Here is a 20757-nt window from a genome sequence, read left to right as displayed (position 1 = left end):
GGAGATGAATAACATCGTATCAATTAGCAGTGTTTTAAAGTTTAGAACTGCCAAATTATAGATTTTATTTGTTTTAAAATTCATTTACACAAAATTTCACAAGAATTCAATTTTTTAAACATGTTTTTAGATATTTAGAACATTTGATACATTTTGAAAACATACTTAAAAACACAAAGTATTAACATTTGTATTGTTTTATATGTACTCTATATAACATTTTTAATAATGGATTTTTGCATTTGGAAAATAGTTATGAATGTTCAGTTGTTATGTAATGAAGGTTTCATACCACTCACTACAATTACAATATATTATACATATTTATGAATACTTATAATATCCTTTATCATGTGATTTTTTTATCATGTGATATTTTTTCATCATATCATTTTTTAAGAGATTTTGATTGGGTAAAGTTTTGTATATATTTCAATGTAGAAAGGGGGGTTGCACTCATGCTCTGATGAAGTCTGTTACTTTAGGACAAAAGTGCTTAGCACGAGGTTGTTCAGTAAAGTTGGTTTTTGAAGCATTACTTCAGATTTTTCAATCTTTTCACCAAGTACTCTGGAAGTATTACTGTTTTGTGTATTTTTCAGAGTACAGCCTCTTCATTTTGTTCAATCAGAGCCGATGTATTTTAAACATGTAATACAATACATCTTCCATTCTAAGCTTACTAACAGCTTCAGAATACTTATTACCACTTGTCCCTGATAAATATGCCCTTATGACATGATCTGTATATTTCACTTAGTGCATCACTACATTCACTGTTTGACTAACAGCATACATAGCAACAAAAGATTGCCTCATCATTCTGCCATGTGATGTCTGTCAGTGACATCATGGTGTTAATGGATTGCATGTATGGAAAAAGCAGGAAGAACAACCAGAATCCCACAAATACTAAAAAAACCTAGAAACATTTCGTTTTTTCAGAGGAGGTTCCCCATCATTTCAGCTGAGGACTTGGCTACATTAAAAAGATAGTACCTCAGAGTGGCAAAAATCAGAACTTACTGAGACAAGAACAGCACAAACAAATAAGAATTTTGCATTCTGAGATTCACAGGTGTTCATTTTTATATACTGATCTTAATTGAAAATGCATTATTGTTGTAAAAGGAAGGAAACAAATAATGTCAATTAGTGCAAAATTTGTCTCTACACATCACACTCACAGTAGGGATGGCAGACATGAAAATCATTTTCTAATATAGTGTGATAGCTAAGTCCTGCGGAAAGTTACTTTTTATTTTTGGCATTGTGGCTGCTCTTAAAGCAAGGTCATCCCAAGATGCACACTGTCAAATAAAAACTAAAAATCCAAGATCCTCAAATAGCAGCAATTAGTAGCTTGAAGCTTCATTGCAATTTTATTTAATTTAATATTTAGGAGGCACACTTTATCTTTAAATCCCTTTAGGAATTGTAACCACATATGCTACAGAAGATAGAGAGATAGAAAAGAGAAACATTATTAAAGATTATTTAAGTCCTGACAAGAATCTACTTACCTTGTGATAGCATCTAAAATATGCAGCACGCTCATCAGAAAATTTCTCCAGTCGCCTTGGCCCTTTGCTTGATGCTTTCTTGAACACCAGCCAGCATCTCTGATAAATCTGTGAGTGAGAAGTCAAACCATACAGGCCAACATTAACTCTTTGCATTCTGCTGAATAAGCATTATAATTAATATGCTACCAACACAACACTGTAGTATCTAACAGACTAATATCAAAAGCAATGAAATAATGCAGAGTCGGTGTATATAGTTATAAAGACAGCATTTTTTTTCCTGCAGATACTAGAGACTAACAATATTAAAACACAATTGCTCCAGTGGATATGAAAACATGTATGAAACATTGCAATGGGAACAAACAACACTTAGCTCTTAAAAAGCAGTTAATTTCTTCTTTTAAGCATGGCACATTATTTATAGTATCATCTAAAACATGGAACATTATACTATATATAACATACATAATACATAAAATATAAAAATACGTTCATGCTTTTGTCTCATTTAACTCTGTGACATCGTTGTACTGTTTAATGGTAATGTGTCCATATTATAGATGTCATTTTGGGCTGAAAATGATTTGAAACTGTTCTGGCTTTAGACTTTGTAGGAAAAAATGTTTGAATGCTATTGTACCCAAATTCATACTTCAGTAAAAAGATTAACAGCTAGAAATGCTACTCCTTCCTGTATTATTTTTTTAGCATTCCACATCTGCACTACATTGGTCCTCAGAAGCTGAAATTAGTTATCATGTCCCCCTTTTATTTTCTTATAGTATGTATGTATGGCATGTCACTGTATATTCCCTTCCTCACTATGTCTTCTTCCTCCATTTGTATTGCTGTCCTGTCAAGTGACTCCATCCTATGCCATTACAGGAATGGGGGTCTTCAGAGCTGTGCTCTGTACGTCATATATGGCTACAACAATGGCCTGTATAGAGATTAACATTTTTTATATACTTTTTTTTATTTATTCTTTGCTGACCAAGTTAGTCCCTGTAGGCTAGTAGCCTTTTTTCAGGGGAGACCCGAGGTGCTGTTTATAATACTACTTTAGCAACTTGCATGCAATGCACTGCATTTTATGTGGGTGTTACTTCTAGAAAGTTAAAAGACAGAATATATAATCACATTTATGATATAAGGAGGCGAGATCAATGGAATGCCCTGGCCAAACATGTTAGTGACCATGTTAATCATAGTTTTAGATTTAGAGTATTACAGCTAGTGAATAAAACTGTTAGGGGAGGCAACAATATGAACTATTTGGAGTATGTCGAGCTCTCATGGATTTTTAAATTAAGAGCTCATGTTGAACCAGGACTGAATCAGCATATTAGTATTAAGCCAGTATTAGAAGCTCGCAAATACTAAATATTAATTAGGTTAGATTATATTCTTATATATTTTTATATTATATTAAATATTTCATTATATATATTACAGCATATATATTTTTAGTTAGAGTATCTGAATCAATCATTTATTTATTTATTTGATACATATTTATTCTTATATTTTTTCAGAATGTTATATGGGTTTTTTGACATTCTGATATTAAATTCTATGATGTTGATCTATGTATTTTTGATATATTTACATATTTATTTGTTCGTATGTCAAGAAGTCGCAAAATGTGTTTACTATAGTATTGTGCGAAATTAATGCGTATTTCATTCATGTTTTCTGCTCTCTTTTTGCCTACAGCACTAATTCAGATGTAGTGCTTTAAGGTTCTATTGATTTTAATTATTTTAATTATTCAATTAAATGTTACTGAATATTGTATTTAAATTATGAGATTTGAAGCATATGGTGAGATATGAAGAAGCGTGCAGAGATTGCACGTGAAAGCGCTTATCACAATAAAAATAAAAATACTGGATTTTATTTACAACTACGTGGTGGTCGTGTTCAGTTTTACATTTATTTAATACTAGGAGATATTTGGCTATGGCACTGGGGAACTTCCCCTTCTGTTTTTGATAAGTGTCACAGAATCTTTTACATCCACCTGAGCTACCACCAATAGATGGGGCCTTGGATTAAAGTTCCATCCAAAGGGCAACATATTCAGGAGCAGCAAACCCCACCCCCCATGCTGCACTGCAGTGTCAGCAATTCATATGGGAAGAAAACCCACTTTCCTGCTTCCTACTGGCAAAGTCTCTTCTCTTTCTATGTCTTCCATGATCTCCTCAGCCGTATTCACTAACTTTCCTGAGTTTCAAACATAGTCACTTCTAAGAGTTAACACAGCCACCAAAACCTAATCTAACAACTCAGCACCATTTCCAGCCTTCATGTTCTCAAGTGTTGCTTTACAAATGCACTGCATTTCATTCTTTACTGTGCAGCTAAGCCACTGTATTTATGGTAACCATTTGAAATGTCAGAACCTGTTAGACTAAGTCCTGAAATATGGGGATTGAATGGCAGAAAAAAACAGACTTACATATACCAAGTCATAACAAAACACTGTAAAAAGCCAACAAATAAATAAATACACCAACTTACTTTTCAGTGATAAAGAGCCTTTACTCATCAATTCATTGGGTAACTCGGCATTTCGCCTTCAAAGGATGCATCCATTAAAACAGACTCACATTTTATCCCCAGGACAAGCCCCAATTACACATAATTAGTTCCCTTTAAAGTGCACCATGCAATAAATATCCATCTCAGACATTCTATAACTCAGTATACAAAAATACGTTAACATCCAAAATGTGCAAAATGACAGACGCAAAATAATGTGCAGAACAAAGCCATAAGATAAATACTTAGCAAAGATTAACTTCAAGGTTAAGGCCGTAGGAAACAGTGCCCTGTAATTTAAAATAAGTTTACGCTCTACTTGAATTATGTTTTTCTTAAAGTCCCCACCACTGCCTAACATAGGCTGAGGCAAAACACTAAAAAAAGAAAGATTCAATAGAACACAAATGCTCAGTGTTAAAATGTTCACTCACAGGACTTTTCCTATTATTATTATGCAAATCCCCCAAATGCTCCAATATTCTATATTTAACTGCCATTTGCTTTTGTCCAATATACCATTTGACATCCTTGCATCCACACCCCACAATGTAAATCACACCACACGAACTACAATTGAACTTTCCCCAGATACAAATTTCCTCCCATTAATAAAGGATCCAGAAATGTTTCTTATTTTACTGCAAACTTTGCAGTGACCACAATCAAATGATCCATCTACCCCAGACGGTTCACTAAATAATGACACATTCAACTGTTTTAAATTTAAATATCTACAATACGAAAAATTCATTATTATTTATTTATTTTATTTATTTGCAGTTTGTTTGCCAGGATAGTCCATTGGGCCAGAAGGAGCCGTCCTGTGGAGAAAAGCTCCAGAAAAATACAAATACATAGTACACATTGCACATATACATTACAGATTATCTCATAGGAATACAAAGTAAATATGATAAGAAAAGGTTAACTATGATAGACTACATCAGTATAGTTCATTAAACAGCAATAAAAAAACACTTTTTTTTATAAAAGTAGCAGCATAGGGTAACTGTTAAGTAGCTGGTTAAATAGTTCAATAAAGCTGTGGAATTATAGGAGGCAGTGATGGTGTATTTAGTGCTAGGAGAGTAGGAAGTGGTATTAGAAGGATTTGATAGGATGGGAACAGGAGCACTTCCATTGTGAATTGCTGGTTATGCAGATAGGAGATGGTAGGGAATTCCAGAGGCATGCCAGAGAGAAGGACATTAGGTGATTCCCAGCTGGATGTATGGGTTTGTGCAATTTAATTAGTTTTTGGGAATTAGATCTTACAAGTCATTCTGGTTCATGCATTTCAAAGGCAGTGGCTAGGGCGGGACAAAGAGAGGGGTTGTAAATGAGTTTGTGTGCTTGCATGAGTTGGGTATAAGTGAGGAGGTTAGGTAGCTCAAGCCAGTTTAGTTGGTGAAGAGAATTACAATGGTGAGAAATGGCTCTGGGTTCTCTATATTAGGAAATAAATGTCACACGGTCTCATATATACATATATGTATATGTATGTATATGTATATATATATATATATATATATATATATATAATTGCATTTGTTTAGCGGGACTTTTTCAGTAGAGGCCCGGGGAGAAAAGCTCCAACAAGAACATAGAGAAAAAAATTAAACATTAATTGGTACGGAAGTAGAAACAATGTTACACATAGTGATCACAGTAATAAATACAGACTATATACATAAAAGCGTGTGTGTGTGTGAGTGTGTGTGTGTGTGTGTATATGTGTAGAAATGTAAATATGGCACACACACACACACACACACACACACATTTATAAATATATATATATATATATATATATATATATATATATATATATATATATGCATACAGCACTATTTTTGTCTCCTGCACTGATTTAGTCTGATCTCTGAATTATGCTGGCAATTTTATTTGTTTTTGTTGCTTTTTGACCACACTTGAAAAGGGTCCTTGGACTGGTGTACCAGACAAGTTAAAGATATTAAATAAATACATAAAAATAACTGTACTCAGAAAGTATAAAGACACTCTCCAACTACAAAAACATACAGAAATAAATATTCAAATATATGACTAACAATATGTTCTACATAGACCATTTCAAAAACCTATCACTATACTCTGGTTCCTACAAACTGCTAAGATCTGACCTGTTTCTAGCATACAAGGCATCCTTGGACCCAATACTGATGAATTTACTACACATCAGGAACTCAAATGGCATCAGTAAAACTAAGTCTAGAGATCTAATCCTCTTCTGTAACATTAACTGAACAGTTTGGAGGGACAGATATATCTCACGGCGGATATTGCCACTGTAGAACAGACTCCCCATCAAAATAAAACAAAGTTCATCCCTGTATATATTCAAGAGCAACTCAGATCTACAGATGGAAATAGAAAATGTATCCAATTACTTCCCTCTGTGCTACTAAAGGACAAAGCAGCTCCTAAAAGCTTTATCTTATATATGGGTCTCCTCAAATTATTTATTGTATGATCCCAGACATTCTCATTAGGGGTAATATATAACTATCAAACATGGGATGGGTAAGGCCAATCTATAACCAAATGGGATAAGTTATTTTGAACACAAAAGGGGAAACTGGCTAGGCATAAAATGGACTGCAAGGGCAGCTGGCCTGGTACTTAAGAACGTATGAACCTATAAATAATATGTTTTTGCTGAGCTGCATCATGTTTACTTACATTGTCCAGAAGGTAGATATTAGTCAAGAAATATATGTGGGTGGCTATGCCACATCTAGTAACTAGTTGGTTAAAGTAACTTAGTGCCAGCACAAGTACTGAATGAAGTGGCCATGCTTTGCTTCCTGTGATTTACTTCCTTCCTTCCATGCCACATCATATTGGTAGCTCCCATCATGTTTACAACATATACCAGAGATTTGATGTGCTACAAAGGATTCACTTTATAATCTCGAAATACTGAAACCCCGAATTTCAGTATCTTGAGACCATGAAGCCGAAAATCCATAAACCCGAAACCCCAGACGCGCGAAATTTAAAATTGCGACTTCTACACTAAACATACCGCAAACACAAACACAAGCACACCTACCTGCACATACATAAAAACCTACCCTACATACAAGCAGGGGAGCAAGCCCCACTGCACCCCCCCCATGTGGGGGGCTGTGCCCCCCACACCACCCCTACTTAAATATACTAACTCCGAGGTCGCACTACACAGACAAACACACAAACACAACACCACACAAGCTACATTCCCCTCGCACACACACATCATACTAACAAAACACACAGACACACACTAAAACCCTACCCAAAACCTGTAAAACACAAACACTTACCTACATCTCCAACCACCCACTCACACACCACAACACCAGAACTGCTAATTCAAAATCTCCAAACTTTGGGATTTTGAATTTTGCGCTTCTGGGGTTTCGGTATTCTGCACTTTTGTCCTTCTGGTCTCAGGCTATTGAAACTCAGGATTTCAGTAGTTCAAGATTCTGAAGGGAACCCGCTACAAGCCATAACAGCACAATCACACACACTAATGTGTGTGGATGCATGCACACATATGTGTGCACACACACACACACACACACACACACACACACACACACACACACACAAAATACTGCCTGCTTAGATAATTGGAAATTCACCCATTGCTATATCGTTATCACTACCTTTTAACCTATCAGTAATTCGGATTGTTGTTGCTTGCTATTTGAAAAACATAATTTCAGCTCCTTCCTACATGATCATTTTCAATCATTTCCAGTGTGGTTGTTGCAACCACAGTCTGAAAAGATTTTTACCATTCACGCCTTTTATTTTGCAAAGTGGGAAAAACTCATGATAGCTTTCCCATGTCTCACAAGCCATAATTACAAGCAAATGATGTAACTATGCTGTGTTTTCTTGACACATTTAGCACTGCTTGATAAATGAATGAGGTTTTTCACTGGTACCAGTATCACTTTAAGGTCTGCTCTTTAGCTCCTTAAGACTTACCAAGCCAAGGGAATTTCACCCAGACGCCTTAGAGTTCGTACCCAGCCTTTAGTAGCAAATATAGATACATAATTGGCCAAACAATGGGCTATAGCCCAACAAAAAGCCTCAATGGGGTTCGTTGAGGTAATAGCTGCTTATTATGATTGCTCTATTGATATGGGTATATCTGAGGTAGCCAAGATGTATGAGGAAACAAAGCAGTTTGAAGGTCAACCTTTTTATACTACATATTTAAATAAATTGAGCCAAGAATTAATTTAGAACACCATCTCAAGGAAAAATACATAAGTTCCAAAGAGATATGGGGGATTATGATGGGGTAATCCCTTTAGTACAAATAAACATGTTAAATTTGAGAATGGGAATAAGAAAATTCTCAAACGTAAACGGCTTAGGTCCATTCTTAAGAAATCCACATCATTTCATAATGGGACATCAGGGGATGACTCCTCTTCAGTCACAGACCTAGATATACAGCATATCACAGATTCTCCTGTGTCCAAATGCAGTAATTCACAAAACCCTTTAGGGACAGGACAAGGAGGGCAGAGAGAAAACACACTGAAGGTAGACAGTATAGAGGACCTACTCAGACTTATGATACAGAAATTATTGGTAGTAGCAATGTGTTAAACATTTAATCACAACTTTTGTCACAAACTCATATTCAATTGTTAAATAAAGGGTTAAATTTTGTACCTTCTTTTTGTTTCTGAGGACTCTCTTGCACAGGATGTTACATCCTTTTGTCATCTGCTAAATTTAAAATTATATTTTCAATCATCTACCAATTCTGGGGAGGGTGATGCATTCAAATATCATAAATCTAACTTTATGCCTCCTATGCATCACAATGTCCAGATGTTTCAAACATGCATTCTCAAAAATCTACATTTTCATTTCAGGGAATTTGGGATTAAGCCTAATAATCTCTTAAAGATCAAAGAAAAGGCTATACAGGAACTGGAAAACAATAAAAATTTGGTAATTCAACCTGCAGACAAGGGAAGGGTGGTGGTTGTCATGGACTGGACACAATATAATGCTGAAGCAGAAAGGCAGCTGAATGATGGGTGTTAATATATATATATATGCCTCTTGATCCTAGTTTTAGCTTTAAGAAACATATTGATGAATTTCTTTTGTCTGCTAAGGAGGAGAGTATTATATCTGACTCAATATTATATCATTTGACAGTGTCTGATCTTAGGAGCCAATATCTGTACTTACTCCCAAAGATACACAAAGATCTTAATCATCCACCGGTAAGGCCCATTGTCTCAGGGAAGAGTTCTGTCATGGAACCACTCTCTCAATTTCTAACAAAACATTTACAACCTTTACTTAAATGGGTTCTGTCCAGGGTCCAAGATACCACTGAATTTTTACAAATAATCTCAGACATGGAATTGGAACCAGGTTGATTGTTATGCACTCTGGATGTATCTGCTTTGTACACCAATATTCCTCACTGGGCTGGGATACAGGCACTTGAATATTGGTTATATAGATCCGAACTTTACCCACCATGATTTAACACCTTTTTGATCTATCTAGCAGAACATGTTCTGACCAAAAATGTTTTCTACTATCAAAACAAATGCTACTGGCAGGTTCAGGGCACAGCCATGGGGACATCTTTTGCCCCCATTTATGCTGATCTTTTCATGGCTTTTGTAGAAGAACATTTTATTTATGATACTAGCCATAACATATACTTAGACGAAATTGACAAATAGAGGCATTATCTTGATGGCTGCTGGATGGTATGGAGAGCTGATATTGAATATCTTTAGGAGTTTGTCGAATACTTAAACAGCAATAAGTGAGGAATACATTTTACAGTCAACTATGATGTCCAAAAAATTACTTTTTTGGATGTGTTAGGTACCAGAAATGCTGATCATACTCTAGATAAAGAGGTTTATCATAAGTACCCACAGTACAGTTCTCTACTACATGCATCCAGCTTCCATCCACCACATAATACAAAGAACATTCCCAAATTTCAGTTTCTTCGGATGAAGCGTAACACTCAATGGCATATAAGAATGCAATTTTTAGATTTAATAGACAAGATTGTGGGAAATAGAACAAATAAAGCTGGATGGCATTTAATATTAAATGCAAAAGAAAAAAGTGGATCATTAAGAAGAGTGGTTTATTTCCACTGGGTCTCAATGAGAATTTATGAACAACCAATGAGCTTCAGTCTTATTTCTACCTTGTTGTATAAAAGGGTGATGGATCTCAATGTGTTTTTCCATTAACACTGATGAAGGCTATTTAACTTGTTCAGCCGAAACTGTTTTGTTACTGCTTTACTTATATATGCTTTAATAAAGCATTTATATGCCACAGTTTGCTGGCCTTTTGTTTTTTGACTTGGACTCATCTAAGTTCATATGACCATATACCTGTGACTTGCACATGTCATGCTTGGGTACACACTCTGTAGTATCCTGTGATGAAGAAGCAGTTCTTGTCTCATGCTGGAAGGTACCCTTGTGTTTAAGACATTTTTTTGTGTAAGCAAGTCTAAAATGAAAAACTATGTACACTATACAGAGTAAAAGCCTACTTAATTGACATGGCCAGAGCACTTATAGCCACTACTTTCTTACTGCCTTATCTCCTCTATGCTACCCCAACCTTCACTAATCTTCAAGTCTCATACCTCTCCAGATTTGAGCAATATTTAAATAAAATAGGAAAATTTGCAGTAAACTATAAAATTATAACACACCGCAACCTGGCATTTAGAGAATTAAACTCATTAGGACTACCACATCGCCTAACTCCTTCTCAGCTAACTACAATACACAGACTTCTCAATAAACTAGAAAAATGCCCAACCCTTAATAACTAAATATAACACTGCTCCCCCTAGAGAGCCGAATTGTACACTCAAGAAAAATCACTAATCACTTTAACCAACTCGTCAATAATGCAGCTAAGCTGTGGAACCACTTCCCACTCCCAATGATGTCCATTCAGAATGTAAACTCATTTTAATTAACTACAAATAAAACTTTACCTATTAAATCAGTGGATCTGCTCCTGTATGTTTCCAGGACAAATGTCACTGTAGACTTCAGCTTGCCATATCGTCAAACCAATTCTCTTAATTCAGAATCCTATACCTCGCAACCATTCTAAACCAATACCTGAATCATTTTATTATCGATTCCTACATGTGTACATAGTTCTGAGAGTCTTCTCACTGCCCTCCATTATGCTTCTATTATGAACCTTATGATAGCTATATACAATTGTCTGTGAACCTGCTTAATGCCCAACCTCTTAATTACAATATTATATTTTCTGCCCCACCTCTTAATAACAATATTAACATTTCGCCCTACCAAATTCCTTCCCTCACTTCCATTTCTTTGAATTTCTAATTACTAATCACTACATCCATTATTTATTTGACATACTAACACATCTCACTAACACATCTCATCAAATGCTCAGTGATTAACATCTATTAAATGTATATGTATCTTTCTATATTGTAATAGTTTCCTTTATTTCGTACGAATGCTGTCTAACCAGCAAATGCATGTATTACTGTTAATATTTATTAGTTAATGTCTAGTCATGTATATTAATAAATGCCTTTTTAAAACCGTTTGCAATATGTTGGAGATTTTCTTCCTGGGCATCTGCTGAAAAGGAATTTTTGATTAAATCCAGCTGGACAAGCCCCATAAACAAAAGCAAAACAGATATAAATAAAATAAATACTGACTACACAAGACTGGATGCTTTTGTCAACAAAGATTGTACTGTTGAAGAAGTACTTGATCATAATGGAGTAATTAATGGAAGAAGAGAAACTTTATACCGTTATTAATGTCTTACTTATTAACTTCTTATCTCATTCAAGCCTGAAATGTCTGTTTTGCATTTTTCAACTTAATGCCCATAGCTCCTTATGGCATCCAGATATCTTTTTGGTCTGTCTTCCTTAACAAAGTGAGTCACCAATTAATAGTAGGCAGTATTATAAAGGGCATGGTATAATTAAAAAAGTATTTCTAAGATTAATAATCACATGTGTTCTGGAGTAGACAAATTCCCCTTAGTATTCATATTTTCATATTTGCATTCATAACTGAGAGACCTACATGTTATTGAAGGGCATAAAGTGAAATGCCCTGGTGAGAGAAATATTGTGAAGTTACAGTACATTGTACTGGAGATGTTGGTAGGTATTTGCTAGTAACTGAATGCCTTTTTAAAACCATTTCCATATTTACTTAATATTTCAAAAATGGGTGACATACAAACTATTACATATCATGAGATGAAACTTTAAATGATGTTGAAGAAAGCTATGATTGTTATCCGCACTCTGCATTGCACTTCTTGAAAGGTATTGATGCCTATCTGTATTAATTATCAAATAATCATAATTCTTCATATTTCTGTGAATATCTTGGGAAGCATGCACATAGAAAGGAACTTTTTGCTGTTATGTGAAAGCTCATGTCTGACTAACCAAAGTAAGTTAACAAAATACACATATGTTCTACAGTTTCCAAGATATAACAAAGTTTGTGAAACATTAGAGAAAAATATCATTCTAGATTTGTATACTTAAGAGGTTTGCATAGGTTATAGGTTCATAGATTAGTACTAGACTAACTGCCCTTGCGAGCCATTTTAAGCCTAGCCAATTATCCCTTGTGAGACTCAAACCCTGGACCTTTTGCTTGCAAGGCAAACACCTTAACCATTAGGCTACTCTCCCTCTGGCTCAGTTCTTGGCTGGGGTGCCTCCTGTGTGAAGTCTGCATGTCCTCCCTGCATTCACGTGGGTATCCTCTGGGTACTCTGGTTTCCTCCCACATTCCAAAGACGTGTCTGGAGCATTTCTTCAGAGGCCTCTGCTGAAAATAAGCTCTGCCCTAGTCAGACTTTCCTGGTCAACAAATTTTAAATAAATAAATAATATATCATTGATGTAAAGACTGTGACTTTACTGACTATTATCAATGCAACAGATACTTTTACTGATAACATTTCTGTTTGTATCACTGTAATAGATTTTATTGCTCATGAAATATTTAAATTTCTTTGTATTATGCTTTTTTAAGATGATTTCCCAGAAAATGCTTTGGAATGTAAAACTTTGTAGGCTGGTCATCGAAACAAATTCTGCCCACAAATACACAGTGAGGAAATTCAGGAATCAGCCTTTATAAAGTCTACTAGATAATGAATTTTATTTTATAATATAGTTAAGTGCTTTTGCCCTTCCAAATAATATGACTTCATCATAACTAAATAAAAATAGTAGCTGGTTCTCATAGTATATAAAAATAGCCATACCACATGGCTTAAATCAACTAATTTTCAGATACCATATATATTTTTTCCTGGGCAATGCATGGTTTCATCAAAGTTGAAAGAAATACATCTAATATAAGTATGTAATGCAAAAAAAATAAAATATCAATATTATTGTTTTTACGTAATTGATTTTATAATTTTACAAATTAGCTGCCTTTAATTTAAGGACACTACTAGTCGAAATATTATCATTTAAAGCAGGTTTCACACCCACATTTCATTTCAATTGCCATTGTAGCTCCCTATAATCAGTTAAAGTCTACCTAGGTCTACCCCATGGATTCAGAAATACTTGTCCCAAGGGTGAAAATAGCAAATGATTATGACTTGAATATGACAAGGAGTGCTTGTATAAAACCAAACAGGAGAACCTCTTGCTGTGAGGTGACAATGCTACCACCATCCACACAGAAGGCAGCCAGCCATGAATCAATCCAGAGAACCTTGTACTGTGAGGAAAAAAGACTACCTGTTGCCCTTCTTGTATAATAAGTAGCAATAAATTTTACAATTACAGCATACAGAGAGAGAAAAAATAGGCAGAGTTAACAATTTGTACTCTAACTTAAAAATGTGTATGGCAGTTTCTAATCAACTTTAAAAGCCACAGAATTAAAAGATACTCATTTTCAGAATAATGTACAGGTCTTGAATATATCACTCATACATCAGAATTTAGACTTAAAAACTCTAAAAAAACTATCCATTCAGGTAATATAAAAATTATATTATGAAGTTAAAAGACTTCAGTCAGAACAGGTCGTAAAGGCTCAGGTGATACCTAGTGGTCAAAATTAAAATTGCAGGTTTATTTACCAAATAAAAAAATTATTTTCAAATTATGAGTCAGGTAGCATAAAGCTGTATACAGTATTTAGCAATACAGATGTAAGGTAACTTCAAAAGTAGGTCCTGTAGACTTTTGTCAGGGACCTCAGGACAACTGTTAGATTAGGGATCTCCATTTTAAAGTAGTTATTAGGCATTATGCAGGTTAAAAGATAAAATATGTTGTGTCAGACATGTATGCATTCAGTCTCAGTGAAAGACAGTGTATTATAAAGGAAAGATAAGCATAAAATGTGCAGAACATACAGAAATAGAGAATGTTCTTTTCTCAAGGGAACGATACACTCTTGTCAGCTACACAATGTTCCTTAATGGAATGTTAAATAAAGCACATAGGAAACAACCAAGGTTGGGGGAGTGAATGCGGTTTACAAAGAAAAATCACTGGACTGAAGCAATATAATATATTGTGTTCAGGATAGCAGTTCAGTTAAGGTTAGTTTGTTTATTCGACATGCCATTACAGAGAAGATTAAGCTACAATACAGATACTCAAGCCTGAGTACAGAAGACAGGTAAAATAAAGACTATTTTAGTGTATGTTGTTCAAGACAATCAGAATATGACATGCAGTAACTTTGGATATATTTAGCAGCACTGTTATTACTAACTAGCATCCCAGCATTTCTACAGACTGTTATCATTTATCAGCACTGTTAATGAAGACAGTATTGGATATTGTGAAAATCTAATAAAGCCTTATTGAATGAATTACAGTATTTGGAGAATTCATTCTGAAAAGTACACAAGACTTGGCCCATAAAGGAGAGACTGGCACCTGTTCTGCATGAGTTTGGGTAATTAACAAATAAAGACTTTTGTTTCAGTCTCATTTCAGATGTTTCCAGTTAATTCCAGTACAGTACAGTCTTATCAATTCTTACATTTCTTAAACATGTATTACACGACTTAATATTCCTGTATTAAAGCAAATAACTAGTCTGAGACAGAAACCACTCAGTGGGAGTGGTAAGCACTAGGTAACCTATCTACCACATAAGGAGTGGTTTCTGGCCCAGAAATTGTAGTTATTGGCCGTTTGGGCAATTTTTCCATCTCTCAACTTTCTGATTTAAAAGCCCGCATTTGCACTTGTTTCTTTCCTGTAACTAGTCTAGTCCAGATACAGATTCTTAGTTTTAGCACTTGAATTTGCTTATTCGTCCTACAAATAAGCTACAAATTACTACAGCACTCAACCTTCCTCATTACCTAGAGGAAAACAGTTTTTGTACTTACTTTCCTCACTTGCTTAGAGAAAAACAGCTCTTGTACTCACTTTCTTCACTTATCTAGAGGAAAATAGGTTTTATTCAGGCATGCCCAAGGGTCAGCTCCCAGTGTTCTGTCCTGTCTATCTGATGAATCTGGGCATCTTGGGGCAATGTAGTCATTGCCTCATGTACACAGACAAGCCTCTCCTCCTACCACCCAACACTACAACCTGTGAGAGATGCACTTATCGTGCCAAACTGGAGGTAAAGCTCTCTCCAAACAAGACTGAGCTTGACAATCAAGAGGAGAATGTAAACACTTGCACCAAACCACACTCATCACATGTCCCCCTAAATCTACACCACCAAACTTCACACATAGAAACACAAAAACATTCACAGAGGCTCCCAATATTAATCTGCTCAAGCAACAGAGACCTCCAAAGCAGAAACCAAGCAACCTCCACCCCCCAAAACAGCCCTAATGACACATAGCCCACAGACTCAGTGTGCCACTCAACCACAGCCCATAAGGCAAAACAACGTACTCAACACACTAGTCATAGGTGACTCTAAAGTCAGGCACACTGATGTCCCACTCACCAGGCTAAACAAGGAGAAGGTTACTGTCACCTACCTGTCGGGTGCTAGAATCCATCACATAACCCACGCACTCAAGGCACTCCACAACAAGTACAAATATGACTCTGTCATTGTCCATGTTGATGTGAATGACCTGAGACATACCTCCCTGGACTACATGAAAAGAGACATGGAAGAGCTCTCTAATCTTGTAGCTCAGGCAGGTATGACCCTAGCCCTGAGTAGCATTCTGCCATCACCCAGAATGATACCGCAGTACAAGGACAAAATGATTGACTTCAACAATTGGCTAAGCTTCTGGTGTCATTCTACGGGGATCCAGTATCTGTCTGCCTGGGACGACATGGTCAACAGACCACGATGCTTTACCAGAGATGGCCTGCACCTGTCACCCCTGGGATTCCAGATACTGGCTAAGGCTTTTGTCACCCCTATAGTGCCTTTTTAAGGCAAGGTTCAAATGACAAATTCACCACTGTAACAGGAACAGGCAAGCAAAAACTGAGGTTAATGCTACTCATTGCTAGAAGTCTTAATCTCAAAATGCACTCACTCAAGGCACTCTTTAAAATGGAGAACATTGATATCTGTGCAGTGACTGAGACCTGGCTCAAGGCTCCAGAGAGCACCCCTGCACTACCAGGCTATAACTCATACTACACTTTTCAGCCATGTAACGTGGACCGGAACACAAAGGTGGAGGTGTGCCCATATTCATTAAGGCTATCCAAACCTCCAGGCTAGTTGCTCAGCATAATACATCCAAGGTTATCCAACTGCAACTAACTCTGGGTAAAACTGCAATCCAAATTGTAGCTTGCTACAGATCCCCCACCATGCCTCAGGATTTCCACTCCTCTTTTCTTGATATACTGGAAAATATTAGGGTTCAACCAAACACCCTAATAATGGGCTATTTAAACTACCCCAACACTAACTGTGAAAACTACTTATGTACCAACTCCTTTGCTCAACACTTTCTAGAATCCATAAATTCCAGTGCCCTGGATCAACTTATCTACACTCCCGCCATGGGCAACAATATTCTAGACCTAGTCATTACCAACATGAGTGACTGGTGTTCCACACCTGAAGTCAACTCTTCGTTGGTCCGATCTGACCATAAGCTAATCACCCTAGATATCCACATCTCGCCCCCACCCCCCATTAAGGAAACCACAGTAAAAGATTTCTGCAAAGCTAACTTCATGCTTCTGAAGACAGAAGTGGCGAACTTCATGACACCCATTCAGATGGACAATGCAGTTACAACTGCTGAATCCTACGCAAATGCACTCTATAAGCACTTACACGAGTGCATGGATCGTGCTATCCCAAACAGAACCAAGACGCTATCCTCCAAAAAAAGGAAGCCAATCTGGTGGTCTCCTGCTATAAACAAACTCTACAACAGAAGGAAGAAACTGTTGCAAAAAAGAGTAAAATCCCATGAGTGGAGGAGCTCCCTGGTCAGCCTCAATAAGAAGCTGAAATTCCTTATAAGATCCTCCAAAGTGATTCTAAGGACAACCACAAAGCATTCTATAGCCATTTCAAGAATCTCAGTGGCAATACCCAGATCTGCTTTGAGTTACAGCACAATAGCACAAAAATTACAGAACCAACTGATATTGCCAACATCCTGGCAGATAGGTTCAGTGATAACTTTACCACCCTCTCACCCCAAAAGGGCCCATATACAGGAAGAATGCAGAGTCCCTGTAATCACAAGTATACAGGTAAACGCTGCACTCTCTAAAACCAAAAACACACCATCCATAGGACTGGACAACATCCCAGGTTGTGTTTTACATGAACTTCAGAACGAACTGGCTCCCCACCTAAGCACCATATTCAATCATAGCCTCACTTCAGGCTTTGTGCCCACTGAATGGTGCACAGCAACAGTTATCCCACTCCACAAAGGGGGAGCCACCACTGATCCCGGGAACTATCTCCCTATTAGCCTGATGAGCCTGGTCTGCAAGGCCATGGAATGTATCATCATGTAACTCATAAACAAAGACATTGGTAACCTCCAAACTCTGGATCCCACCCAGTTCGGGTTTGTGAAAGGCATATCGACTTCTTTGAGGCAGTCACCAAAGCTGTAGACGAGGGTAAGGTGGTTCACACAGCCTATCTTGACCTCGCCAAGGCTTTCAACACCATCCCCCTTTCTGGAATTAAAGCTAAATTCACTAAACTAGGTATAAATCCCTACGTCACAAGATGAGTTGCCAACTGGCTCACTGATAGGACCCACACTGTAAAAGCTGCAAACTCCAAATCTGACATCAAACCAGTGACAAGTAGAGTACCATAGAGTTCAATCCTGGGACCTCTCCTGTTTGTGATCTACTTCTCTGAAGTACATGCTAACACAGAAGGCCTCTGGCTAATGAATTTCACAGGTGACTGCAAACTAGGAGCCATAGTCGAGTCCCCAAATGATGTGGACATCCTACAGAAGGGCCTCACTGAGACAGATGCCTGGTGTCAGAGCCATGGCCTCAAACTCAATGCCAAAAAGTGCATTGTCATCCCCTTTGGTTAAAACTGCATACCCATGAACTACCACATAGGCAGCAGTCTTCTTAACACTGAATGTGTGATAAGAGACCTTGAGACCCAGGTGGACAGTAGTCTCTCCTTTGATAATCACATCACCACAGTAGTCAGGAAGTCCTTCTATGTGGCATACCTCATCACAAAAGGGTTCTCATCCAGGAAAAAAGAGGTTATTGTTCCCCTCTACTCAACAATCATCAGACCCATTATAGAGTACAATGCCCCTTTTGTAATGTACCTCACAAGACATCTGCAGCAGCTGGAAAGCCACAGAAGTACCTCACAAAGAGGATTACTAGCCTCAAACAGATGCCCTACACTGACTGTCTCAAAAAATTCCATCTTTACTCTGTAGCATATCGCTTACTCCTAGGTGATCTCTGTCTAACATATTTTTTGAAAAATGACCTGAGACATACCTCCTTGGACTACATGAAAAGAGACATGGAAGAGCTCTCTAATCTTGTAGCCCAGGCAGGTATGACCCTAGCCCTGAGTAGCATTCTGCCATCACCCAGAATGATACCGCAGTACAAGGACAAAATGATTGACTTCAACAATTGGCTAAGCTTCTGGTGTCATTCTAAGGGGATCCAGTATCTGTCTGCCCGGGACGACATGGTCAACAGACCACGATGCTTTGCCAGAGATGGCCTGCACCTGTCACCCCTGGGATTCCAGATACTGGCTAAGGCTTTTGTCACCCCTATAGTGCCTTTTTAAGGCAAGGTTCAAATGACAAATTCACCACTGTAACAGGAACAGGCAAGCAAAAACTGAGGTTAATGCTACTCATTGCTAGAAGTCTTAATCTCAAAATGCACTCACTCAAGGCACTCTTTAAAATGGAGAACATTGATATCTGTGCAGTGACTGAGACCTGGCTCAAGGCTCCAGAGAGCACCCCTGCACTACCAGGCTATAACTCATACTACACTTTTCAGCCATGTAACGTGGACCGGAACACAAAGGTGGAGGTGTGCCCATATTCATTAAGGCTATCCAAACCTCCAGGCTAGTTGCTCAGCATAATACATCCGAGGTTATCCAACTGCAACTAACTCTGGGTAAAACTGCAATCCAAATTGTAGCTTGCTACAGATCCCCCACCATGCCTCAGGATTTCCACTCCTCTTTTCTTGATATACTGGAAAATATTAGGGTTCAACCAAACACCCTAATAATGGGCTATTTAAACTACCCCAACACTAACTGTGAAAACTACTTATGTACCAACTCCTTTGCTCAACACTTTCTAGAATCCATAAATTCCAGTGCCCTTGATCAACTTATCTACACTCCCGCCATGGGCAACAATATTCTAGACCTAGTCATTACCAACATGAGTGACTGGTGTTCCACACCTGAAGTCAACTCTTCGTTGGTCCGATCTGACCATAAGCTAATCACCCTAGATATCCACATCTCGCCCCCACCCCCCCATTAAGGAAACCACAGTAAAAGATTTCTGCAAAGCTAACTTCATGCTTCTGAAGACAGAAGTGGCGAACTTCATGACACCCATTCAGATGGACAATGCAGTTACAACTGCTGAATCCTACTAAATGCACTCTATAAGCACTTACACGAGTGCATGGATCGTGCTATCCCAAACAGAACCAAGACGCTATCCTCCAAAAAAAGGAAGCCAATCTGGTGGTCTCCTGCTATAAACAAACTCTACAACAGAAGGAAGAAACTGTTGCAAAAAAGAGTAAAATCCCATGAGTGGAGGAGCTCCCTGGTCAGCCTCAATAAGAAGCTGAAATTCCTTATAAGATCCTCCAAAGTGATTCTAAGGACAACCACAAAGCATTCTATAGCTATTTCAAGAATCTCAGTGGCAACACCCAGATCTGCTTTGAGTTACAGCACAACAGCACAAAAATTACAGAACCAACTGATATTGCCAACATCCTGGCAGATAGGTTCAGTGATAACTTTACCACCCTCTCACCCCAAAAGGGCCCATATACAGGAAGAATGCAGAGTCCCTGTAATCACAACTATACAGGTAAACGCTGCACTCTCTAAAACCAAAAACACACCATCCATGGGACTGGACAACATCC

General features: G+C 37.4%; 1 protein-coding gene across 1 annotated transcript in view; it reads right to left on the bottom strand.

Annotated features, from left to right (window-relative positions):
* The window catches only part of DOK5 (docking protein 5), an 864252-nt gene that overhangs the window by 424319 nt on the left and 419176 nt on the right, over positions 1–20757 (bottom strand). The window contains exon 2 of the mRNA XM_044090040.1: positions 1524–1631. Coding sequence (XP_043945975.1) covers positions 1524–1631 — 108 coding nt within the window. The remainder of the gene's footprint in view (positions 1–1523; positions 1632–20757) is intronic.

This window comes from Protopterus annectens, chromosome 12.part0 (assembly GCF_019279795.1).
Source record: "Protopterus annectens isolate FY-2018-M chromosome 12.part0, PAN1.0, whole genome shotgun sequence".
NCBI lineage: Eukaryota > Metazoa > Chordata > Ceratodontiformes > Protopteridae > Protopterus > Protopterus annectens.
The sequence above is the reverse complement of the archived record's forward strand: the minus strand, read 5'-3'. Positions and strand labels throughout refer to the sequence as shown.